Source organism: Geospiza fortis, unplaced genomic scaffold (genome assembly GCF_000277835.1).
Source record: "Geospiza fortis unplaced genomic scaffold, GeoFor_1.0 scaffold590, whole genome shotgun sequence".
In the NCBI taxonomy this organism is placed as follows: Eukaryota; Metazoa; Chordata; class Aves; order Passeriformes; family Thraupidae; genus Geospiza; species Geospiza fortis.
The window spans coordinates 250,491-261,997 of NW_005054402.1; the positions used below are offsets into that span (position 1 = coordinate 250,491).

Here is an 11,507-nt window from a genome sequence, read left to right on the forward strand (position 1 = left end):
TTGGCAAGAGGGAACTGCAGGGCATTGTGTGGTAGGGGAGAACGGGGAAGGGAGAACAAGGAGAGCCTTGAATGCTCCTGGCCATGAGGAATGGCAGGACTTTGTGCAAGGTGACAGCCGTCCCGATGTCATGGCCACGTTCCAATGTGGGAACTGCACTTGCACTTGGCTGAGCTTTCCCCCGGCTCCCTTGGAATTGGTGGGATTTGGCAACTCCAGCGCAGTCAGGTTGTCACCGTCCGCCTTCAAAACTTGTGCCTTCCAGAATTTCAGTTCACAGGGATCAGCCATCATTCCCACCCCCCAGAATGTTTCTTGCAGAATTTATCCCAAGCCAAACATTGCAAAAGCATGCTGCTGTAGGGATTCCTGCTTGGTTTCCTAATGCATTTTTCAAGCATATTCACAGCACTCCTTGTTTCACACATGGGGATTTTAGCAGCAATTTATAATGTATAGAGATGATTTTGAATTTTGCAAGGGCTTTCTGGCTGGTTTGGCCAAATAGGTGCTTTTTTCCTGCTGTTCTGATTTGTTTTATGGAAGTGTTTAGGTATAAATAGCACATTGTATTGTCCCATGCATTTTGCTAGGTTTATTTTTAAAAAAAGCAGTTTTTCCGTGTCAGTAGTTTATGGTGTATATCCCTGTCCTAATTATATTCCTGATTCTTTGCCTAATCTGTCATGAGCAGAGCCAGTGCATTTCTGAAATAAGGAAATCAGTACCCTGGGCAATTTCCATGAGGAATCCCAGACAGCAGAATTCAAGTGCTTTCCAGCCAAGACTCCTTGGCCCTTTGCCACTTGTGAGTGGCCCCATCTTAACCTCTAGACATCATAGAAGTGTTTGAAAGCCATCAAATGGCTGATGAGTTAATCTCTAGGAAGCTGTCTGCCAACATCAAGGGTCCAGACTGGATAAAGCCCAGAGAAAACCATTACAACGAGGTAAAAATGATGACAAGTCCCTTAGCACAACTGTGGCGTGCAAATGGTTTGAGGTGTGAGGGGGCCGTGGATAGTTGAAAAGTCAAACATTCCAATCTCAGAGCAAAATTCAGGGAAAGGTCTGCATTTGTCTGTATCTTGAGAGCAAAAGAACAGAATTTGATGCCAGCCTCTGCATTATGAGGACATTCAGAGAGGGACCTGGGGTTCCTTACAGGAATTGTCCTGCTTGAGGAACTGGATTGACTGCCCAGCCTGGGGAGTCATAGAATCAGTTAGTGGTTTGGCCTGGAAGGCACTTCTAGAGATAATTTAGTTCCAAACCCCCTTGCCATGGGCAGGAACACCTTGCCATGGACCGACCAGGTTGCTCCAAATCCTGTCAAACCTGGCTTTGAACACTCCCAGGCATGGGGCAGCCACAGCTTCTCTGGGAAACTGTGCCAGGGCCTTCCCACCCTTATAGTAAAAAATTCCTTCCCAACATCCCATCTAAACCCACCCTCCTTCAGTTTAAAGCCATTCCCCTTTATGCTGTCACTCCATGCCCTTGTCCAAAGCCCCTCTCCAGCTCTCTTGGAGCCCCTAGGTTCTCCCTGGACCCTTTCCTTCTCCAGATTGAACATTCCCAGCTCTCCCAGCCTGTCTCCAAAGCAGAGGTGTTCCAGCACGTGCTGGAAACCACACAAGAGCTTTGCCCAGCCCTGCTCGGGGGAGCCATCACGTTAGAGCCAAAGCTCTCCACAGAGCTGCTGTGCCTCTTAAAGCAGAAAGATGTCCAGGAGTGTGAACAGACTTTTCCCTGGATCTTGCTCAGGCTGGAAACATTTTCAGTTGCTATTAAATAGCATCAGATTACGGACAACGATTTCAAACTCTTTAGGCAAGCAGAATAATTTGAGTTTAAGGAACTGCTTAACTGGAATTCACCCAGTCGTGACTGCCTTTTAAGAGCGTTGGCAGCAAGTGCTCGTGAACAGGTTTCATATTTAACTGAGGCAGAATAAATATGGCTTTATTTCCAGCTGCTGTTTCAAAAGCTATGGAAAGATCAGGGAAAAATTGTTAGCCAGCCATGCTTTAATTGAGAATCAGGCCATTCCAGAGGTGACTTGTGAGCTCTTGCTGCCCCTGAGGTTTGAGCTATGCCACACTTGAATTTAGTCTCTCCTTAGCTCCGCCAGGGCCTGGATCCTGTACTTAAAATCTTAATTAAAAATACTGCCCAAGTGGTTCATTCCTGTGCAGTAATTATGTATTGTTCTGCATTGTTTTGTGGAAAAAACACAGTTTGGAAAACCAGGAAATAAAGGTGAATATCAAACTGAGAGTGTTCTGACATGGATTGATCTACTTCTGTTGCAGTTTTGCTTATCTTGCTAGTCATTATTAAAACCAGTGTTGCCACTAATATGAAAATGCAGGAATGTGAATGCCAGACAGAAACTGCCCATGGTTTATGCCATTTTAACACCTGTTGACTGCAAATTCCATGATTTGGGAAGCAGGAGAGCAAGAACCATAGTTTGGGATACAAATAATCAGCACAAGGCACTTGCCTGTTATCAAAAAAGGGGGTTTTAAACTGGTATTAAAGATTAAGTCCTGTTCCTACTTAAAACATCTCTGGGCAAAGCTTGACTGCAGATGTCCTTGTGCCTGAATTTCTGATCTGAGGCGCAACAATGATGCTTTTCCAGCTCTACAGAGTTACTGGGAGTGGATCAGAGAGGAAACGCAGATTAGGGTGCTGCAAGATAAAATAGTTGTGTGGTACATTTCTGTTTTGCTTCCCACTGTCCCAAAATCAGTGTTGGGAGGTGTGTCCTCATTCCCAGGCCTGCTTGTACCTGTGGAGACCTGCCAGATGTGGGGAGCCTTGGGAATCTGTGTGTCATTCATCCCCCTCTCCGATCCCAGGGAAAATCCCCGGTGGCATCACTGGGCTTTGGCACATGGTCAAAGTCTTGGTGAGTTCCTTATTCCTCTGTGGTGCCTAAAGGATGTTCCTCGGCTGTGCCAAGGCAGGTGACAGCATAAATGTTGTCCACAGCTATCTTGGAGGACTCATTTTTCCAAAGGTAAATAAATCCTCCCTGTTTCCAAGCATCACCTGACAAACTGTGAACTGGAAAACTGAGAAAATGTTGTTGCCTTTTGCGAGCCAAAGCATTCTGCAAATCTTTATTTTTAATTCCTTGTTAGAAAACAGAACCAACTGAAAGGGGCTGGCAGAGAAAATGTGCCCCACTCCTTTCCCTCTGCCGAGCTCAGCAGTGGAGCTGCCAGTTTCTGTTTTCGCCTCTGTAGAATTATGTGCCTCTATTTGAAAGTTTTGACAAATCAGGCTGTTTTCATTCTCCCTCTGCCATAAATTCAATCCATATGTCTCTCAAACATCCTTTCATAGCTTTGGCATGGAAAAGGAAGTGGCTTAGGCTCTGTATAGTGTATTTAAAGCAAAGCTCTCCTAGTTTGCATGCATGGCTTCTGGTAGCTCTTAAAGCCTCAACTTCCTAATTATTCAGGTTAAGAGGGCATTGGCAGAGCATTCTCCATTAACCAACAGTGATGTACAGTGAAGAAGCACAACAGGATAAATCATTCCCTTATTCTCATCATGTCCAGGAAGTTTTTGATACAGCCCTTGGCTTTGCCACAAAGCAGGATGCAAAGAGGATGTGAAAAGGGTAGGAGAGATCAATCCAGCATAAAATCTCAAAAGAAAACATCAAGACAAAGAAACAAAAGGTCTTGCACAATGAGTTGCAGGGTTTTGTTGGGCAACAATACCCAGCACCTATGTGACAGGAGGTCACTGCCACGGGAGTAAAGGATCTCCACTTCCCAGCCTGAGCCAGGGTCGGGAGGTGAGGGTGGAAGGAAATGTGGGTCCGAGCTGAACTCTGTTGCTGGGGATCAGAGTTAAAAAGCAGAAATACAGGATGCTGCAGGCTAAGAGCACAGGCAGTCGTGGCTGCTCTGAGTGCCCTTGTCTGGAATCAGGGAAAATTTGGGCCAGGAGGTGCTGCTGGAATTGTGCGATGGATCTGTAATTAAAAATGGGGCAGTAGGGAAGGCACAGGAACAATGGCTGAGTGACTGCAGGTGTCTTTTTGGAGTCCACCTGCCCTGTGGATGCAGTGGCACCAGATCTACGCCAGGGTGCCACTGGACAGGGCAGGTCACTCTCCCAGCCCAGCCTCTGACACACACCCTGCTCCCTGCCCCAAATCCTCTTCAGAGTTCACATTCCCCCTTTCTCTGTGCCACACAGAGCAATCAGGTCCTGTGCATTTGATGGAGAGGAGATGTGTGTGGTAAACACGTGTGTGCAGTGTAATTACCTTCCTAATCTCTCTCTCTCTCACACAGGGGTCATTTACAGAGATGAAAATTCAGGCAGCCTCAGAACTGCTGGGCACATCCAGAGGTGTGCACATGCAGAAACCACAGTCTGAGCACCTGAAACTGCATGGCAGGTTCAAAGGGCTGGCACAGCCCCTGGTTTTGTTTGCAGGGTTGCAGGGATGAGGTGGACTCCAGGCTATATTCCACATCTCTCCAGATCAGACCTTTCTATCTGGGGATCTGCATACAGCTGTTCAGCAGCGAGCCGTGTGTGCGCGGCCCTGTTGTTGTATAAACAAGAGTAGAGACTTAACCAAAGCTTTTCATGTAGTTTTATCTCGACTGCAATTTGTTTCCAGCTCTTAAAGGCTGTAGGAACACCCAGCCTTACTCCCTGGAGCCTGTTTCAGCCATCCCAGCAGTGTTCACAGTGCTGTTTGATTTCCTTTGAACCGTTCAAAAATTCCTGCAGAAAGGTGCGAGTTCTGTATCCCTCCTGGAGGGATTTGCTTTTCCACACAAAGTGTGGGCTGATTTGTAAGAGGTGTGCTGTGTGCTCTGTCCCAGGTGTGCTGTCCCTCCCTGCCTACTTCAGCCCCTACCACGACGGCTCGGTGTGCAGCGATGGCCGGGCCGACGCCTATGCGCAGCTGGAGTTGCGGACCCTGGAGCAGTCCCTGCTGGCCACCTGCGTTGGGAGCATCTCGGAACTGAGTAAGTCTGGGATGGAATCCTCTAATCCACCACGGGGTTGTTCCAGCAGGGCACGAGAGCCCATCCCTCCTCCACTGCTGAGGGGCAGCAGGAGCGCTGCCACTGTTGGCAGCGTGAGCAGCATTTAATGTTGGGTGAGATGTAATCGTCTGGTGGTGCTGTTTATGAAAATCAGCTGGTTTCATTAGTCTGCTTAATGTCTCATTCACCTGGAGAGGTGTGAGATGTGCTTTTTTTTTTTTTGGTAGAGATGTTACTGCTAGCTGAAGTTGAATGCTCTTTCTTAGATGCCCCTGGAGGCTGTCCTGTGCATTTGTGAAGCACAGCAAACCTCCCAAAGACAGCAAAGAGGGTTCTCTTGGTTAGTGTTTCTGCTGTGGAAATGTCTGGGATATTCAAGGAAAAGCTTTTTGGTTACTTAAAAAACAAAAAGTGAAGGAAAAAGAAAATCTGAGAGCACTCTGGTAACAAAAACTTGTCCAACCCCCCTTTTTTTTTAAAGCTGACCGAATGAAATGTTCCATGCCTAGAGTACTCACAAAGCCCCTTTAAAGTAAACAAAAATGATTTGTGTTTTCCTGGTCTACTTTCCCCCTTGCAACGTTTCTGCTGGCATCACTTTCGTATCCTGCACCATCTGAATGCTAATGAATGCCAGGGCCAGTAAGGAGTTTGTGTGTTTCACCATTTATTTTGCAACCTGCCTTAGTTTGAGGTTTTCAAATTCCTTCAACACACCTCTATTTATCCTGGAACACAAGAGAACATTTGTAGCAAGGGCCTGGGATTGAATACAGCTTCCTCTCTCCCTCTTCCCCCATCCCTGCCTGGCCAACTTGGTCAGTACATCCAGTGAATGGCTCTCCTGATACAGTTGCCTTTTTTTAACTTTTTTTTTTTAAACGTTGCTGCCTATTGCCAGAAAAATAGAATGAGTGTGCAAAGGAGAAGGAACGTTATTCTGAGCTGAAAATTTGAATTCCAGATGCATTTCTGCTATAAACTGTGCAGGCTTCTGTGTTAGCACCAGCGCTGGAGGATCCGTGATGCTCTCGTAAAACGTGCGGATCCTGGAGCTACTGAAGTGGAAAGGCAGAGTTGTTAGAAGGATTTTTTTATTATTCTGAAGTGGGTCCTTAAAGCTGAATGTGCTGTACAACAAAGGAGTAGCAGGGCTTTAGACTACAAGCTGAGATTTTTAATACCCCGTTGGTCTGAACCACTAAAAATGTCATGTTTAGACATACAGTAGCTTTGTGGGGCTTTCTCCTGTGTAACAGTAGAACCCCAGGGCTTCTGACTAACAAATTTAGTTATTGCTTTTAGATATAAATGAACAAATAATAACTTCCCAAGAATTTCAGAGGGAGGTGTTGCTAATGCATATGTGGCACCACTAAACTCAGGTTGCTTTCCCAGGAGCCAGCTTTGTGATGGGGCGACTATTTCGGTTCCATCCTTTCCCAGTATTGTAACTTTTGGACACAATAGAGCAATGTTTCCTGTGAGAGTTTGAGGGGACTGTGAAGCATAAAGCAGCAGAGATTCTCCCAAGGAAAAAACAGATCCTAGCTAAGTATAGTAATAATTCAGCTCACTGGTTGGTAGTCACACTACTCAAAGATGAAGCTTTTAAAGCTTTTTGGAGTTTGTAATGCATCACAACACAAGGAGATTAAACAGGGTTGTGCCTAAAGCAAGCTTATTGCAAAAAGACCTGCTTTGGGGTCATTGCTCTGAGAACTTTTTAAAAATCTGCAGTCCTAAAATTCTGAGTGCAACTGTGTGATCCAGGTCACCTTAGTCGAGGCCTCCTCAGGTCTACCGTGCTCCGACACAGAGGCAGCTTGGCTTGAGTTCAAAAGCCAAGAGGAATGAGAAGCCCAGAGACCTCCTGGATTGAGCTTCTTATAATGCTCAGGGACAGATTTCTGGCACAGCTTGAGACAGCCCGCATGATAAAGATTGGCTTTTTAATAAGAGAGTCAGGTCTTGGCTCTTCTGGAGAAACCTGCAGCTGGAGTGAGAATGGGAGCACCAGACCCCTCAAAGAAGGGGTTTCTGTCTTGAACATAATGTCACTAATTTGTCTCAAGTGCCTGGGCAGGAGGGAAGAACAGCATGACCCAGTTGCAAGAAATGGGAGCAACCTCCTAAAAAAAGGAGAGTGAAGTATTGGTGCTACTGCCTTTGCCTTGTGAGACTGTCACTGCCAGATTGGGCAGAGAACATTTTACAAAGACATCAGTAGTTTTTTAGGCTGGCAAAATTTGGTATTTGTGGGGGGAAAGAGGAGAACACCAGCAGTAAACCAGCCAACTCACTGTAAAAGAATGTGTGGTAACTGAGAGGTGTTGCACTTCATGTTTTCTAACTGATAACTTGGTATTTGAAAGAAAGTGTTGCCGAGTGGCAGCCTGAAGGACAGGACACCCTCTGCCTTCGTGGAGGAGGTTCTGTGCACACAGCAAACATTCCTCTGAGCTGTGAGAACTTTGATTTGTTCGAGAAGCATGATTAAAATCGTTGTGGGTGCCTAATAAAGAGATGATTTTGTGTTTTCTCCCTGTGTGCGCGCAGGCGATTTGGTCTCGCGAGCCATGCACCACATGCAGTGCTTGAACACCATCCGGCCCGGCATGAGCCCTGTGCGGCAAACCCGGCAGCAGCAGCCCATCTCCTGGTCCCCTGATGCCCTCCACACCCTCTACTACTTCCTACGCTGTCCCCAGATGGAGTCCATGGAGAATCCCAACCTGGACCCTCCGAGGATGACACTGAGCAATGAGCGGTAGGTCGGTGAGCTGGGTGTGGGCATGGAGCAGGCTGAAAGGGCTCCTTCTGTTGGATTTCCAGGGCAGGTTTGTGGGATGCTGCCTAGGAGGCATCACTTATTCCTGCAGCCAGGCCTTGTCAGCCCTGCCAAGTTTGCGAAGCCTTGGAATCGGAGCTGGAAATTGAGCTGGTTTTTCGTGCGGTCTTTCCGAGCGAGGCACAAGGATGTGTGCTGCCAACAGGGCTTGTCTGGAGACCTTGCCAAAAGTACATGTGGTTGCCTAAAGCAGGAAAGGCCTTCCCAAAGAAAATGTTACCTCCTGAATGGTGCCAATTAACAATTGTCATAGTTCTGGGGAAAAGCCATGGCGTTTGCTGCGGAGAGAGTTTAGGGGATTTATGAACATCCTACTTGAGGGTTACTTCAGTTGGTGCTGTGTGTCTGGAGTAGAAAGAAATTTCTACAGGAAGCCAGGAGCTAGCCAGGGAAGGCAGTGGGTCTCCCTGCCTTCTGCCAGCTCTGTGACCAACTCTCAAAGTAGGGCCATTATTAGAGCAGTCAGAAATTTTCCAGCGGGATGTTTTTGCTCTTGGAAGCCTCCCTGGTTTCCTTCCTGCCCAGCCCCTTGGCAGGCTGCCTGACAGGCTGGTGGCACAGGAGAGCTGAGGAGCCCTCAGAGCTGAGTTCCTGGACAGGTCAGGCGGTTCCTGCTCCCCAGTTGCATTCTGCAGGGAGACCCAGGCCACTCCAGACTTGTTTCCCCACTTCCAAGTGCACATCCAAGTTTCTGTTCATTTCAGAAATCTTAAATGGGAAGTTCTGTTTTCTGGTTATTCATTATTTATTCTAGCTTGCTTTTTGGATGTCTTTTTGGCCTTCTGGACATCAGGCTGAGGGAAGGCTCTATCCTGGCCCTTCCCAAAAGCAGCCTGTGGTTGGGAAGTTTCCCAGTGTATTGATGTGCTGAGGCCATACTCATAAAACAAAAAAGCAAAATGCTTCTTGGACAGGTGAGCAGGGAAAGGAGAACATCTCTGCAGTTTTGTAAATAACATAGTTTCTTCTTCCCACCTTGGGCTTTACTGTACTCAGCCCAGCTTCTGAAATCTGTATGAAATCCTAGTAACCCACAAATAATTAATTACAGAAGTAAAAAAAGGTTGCCTTTCTGTTTGATCCTCCCCTGAAATCTTTTCAAAAAGAGCAGAAATCTACAAAGAGAGGGAAGAGATGTACAGATATGAAGAATCAGGAGGAATTAAGTTGAATAAAATAGGAGGAGAGAGAAGCATGGCTGCACACCTCAGCCTGCTGGTGGCTCAGTTTTTTGTGCTCACTAACCTTAATCTAGGTTACCCCTACATAGTGCTAGGCCGTTTATTTTGCACACTGTGCAAAAAAAAGTTTTCATGAGGCCAGATTGTGCAAAGTTGTGCCACTGGTTCCCACAGTGATACAGCTGAGGCTGCTGAACAGCTCGTATCAGAAATGTAGATTAGGCTTTCTGTTTTGTATTCTTTTCAGTGCTCTTGGTGTAATGATGTTACTGTAGCTACTTGTTTTGTACACTGGGATAATAAATGAGTTAAATCAGGAGAGCAGTTATCTCTCCAATTGCTCCCAAACAATGCTCTTCACATGGTTCACCGGAGTTTTTCTGGAGGCTGCAGCTCTGTTCTGTTTTGAAATCCGCACTAGATCCTACAGCAGCTGGGGTAAGGGAAATTTCTGCCATTTTTTCTGACCAGTACTTAGCTGTAAAGGAAATTAAAGAGGATATATTAAAATGGAGCAAAAACTGACATGAAGGAAAAAAAAAAGAAAACAACCTGAGCACTTAAAGGACTGGCTTTGAAAAATTTATGGAAGCTGGAAATGAAATTAATACTGCCCATCCAACCCTGCGTTCAGTTTGCTGCAGGATGTGTTTGTGTCTTGCTGTCCTGAGCTCTGGGCACATGTCTAGCACAGGCAGGGGATGAATCCTGCTGGCAGCACTTTGCAGAGGAGGTGCTTTGCTCTCTCCTGGATGAGGAGGAGAGAAGCAGCCGAGGCTGCGTGCGAGGCGCCGGACTCCTGGCATGAAAGATGAGGGCACTGATTCACCTAATGTGACTTGGCAAGGCTGTGCAGCCCAGTTCTTTTATTCTTCCCTGAGCTGTGCTAAATCAGCTGCAAACTGGGCACTGCTCTTTTGTGTGTGTGTGCTCACTTTCTGGAATACACTTTGTGGAACACACGTGTTCCGTGCTCTGCAGCCCCAGCTCGCTTTCTGCTGGAAAAATCCCGGTCACGAGCAGGGACAGTAACGCTGACCTGTTCTGTCTTTGCTTGTGCTTCAGTCCCCACACTCCTGCCTAAATCTGTGCATCTATTGATCTGAAATTCAGCAAAGAGAGGGGTAGCTGTTGGAACTGCAGGCTTGGTAAGACCTGGTTGTGGGGAAGATCCATGAGACACACTGATTCAGTGGAGGGAGCTGCAGTAGTTCATCCACAGACCTGACAATCTGCTGTTGCAATCACACAGAAAGCAGTTTGGCTTTCTGTGTGTCACACTGCTATCCAGAATGCTGTGAAAATCATAACCTTGTAGGGTCTGGAAGGTCTTCACTTCAGCTTGAAGGCAGCCAAGGATTCAGTTCTGAAACCATGCCTAATGGAGGCTGTCACGTGCAGTGAAGGGCTTTTAAAAGCCTAGCTGAGCTTCTGCACTTACCCTGCAGCAAACTGCAGAGGGTATGAAAACAGACACACTTGTAGATTTGAGGCACCCTGGTGAACAGAGCCAGTTTCAGCCCACACAGGTGGGTTTTTATCCATGCTAAACACCTTGGCAAAAGACCTGAGGTGAGGAAGCTGGAGAGGGCTGCAGCAGTGGGGTGGATGAGAGTCACCTATACAGCTCTCTGGAGTATGTGGATGCTTTGGGATACCCAATAGGCTGAAACTTTGCAGAGTTTGTGGGTTGGGGATATTTGCTTCTGGCACCTTCAGGTGAAGGTGTTGAAACAGGAGGAGGAGAGGAGGCAGAATTAGAAAGCACTCAGATATCTCAGGCAAAACATGAAGCATTTCCAAAGTGAATGCAGCTGCTCGCTGTGCAACCAAGCCATGGCCCACTTAGAACCCCAGAATGACCTCGTTTGCTGCACAGACAGTAAACCATCTGCTGTTTGGGGTCGAACAGGACACCTGAGGAAGCGTTTTGCAAACACAGTGCCACTTGTGCAATATTTTGGCAAGGGAATTAGACCCTGAGGTGAGCACTAGCTCAGTGAGGATACACCTGAGTGCCCGGAGGCTCTGAGCTTTTCCTTGTCAGCAGAGTTCTGCCTGTGCTGCTGCTGCTGCAAAAAAGGCCTCTGCTGGGCAATAAGATACTTTTATTTTCTCTGAGATCCTAGTCTGTGTTGTGTTAGGGGTCAAACTATGTGGTTTTGGACCAGGCACGTGGCATTTCTGCTTTCTTCACTCTGTTCCTGCTCTGGGATTTCTCCCATTTCTTATGTCAGGCGGACTGAGCTTGGGAGCACTCTTGCAGTGTGAGCTCATGTCCCAGAGCATGTTTGCTGGGATTGTTTGGGATACTGTGACTTGAGAAGAGCCATTCACAGGTAAACGAAGTTCCTTTCTCCTTTTTCGCTTTTCCCCAAGTGGGATATAAAGCTTTTGTTTTATTTTTAATGGTGTTTCAAGGCAGTGATGCTCTCGCAG

The 11,507-nt window shown here is 46.9% G+C and overlaps 1 protein-coding gene across 1 annotated transcript in view; it reads left to right on the forward strand.

The window, feature by feature from the left end:
* The window catches only part of ABTB2 (ankyrin repeat and BTB domain containing 2), a 110,691-nt gene that overhangs the window by 66,330 nt on the left and 32,854 nt on the right, over window positions 1–11,507 (forward strand). The window contains exons 2-3 of the mRNA XM_005426103.2: window positions 4,869–5,015; window positions 7,596–7,806. Coding sequence (XP_005426160.1) covers window positions 4,869–5,015; window positions 7,596–7,806 — 358 coding nt within the window. The remainder of the gene's footprint in view (window positions 1–4,868; window positions 5,016–7,595; window positions 7,807–11,507) is intronic.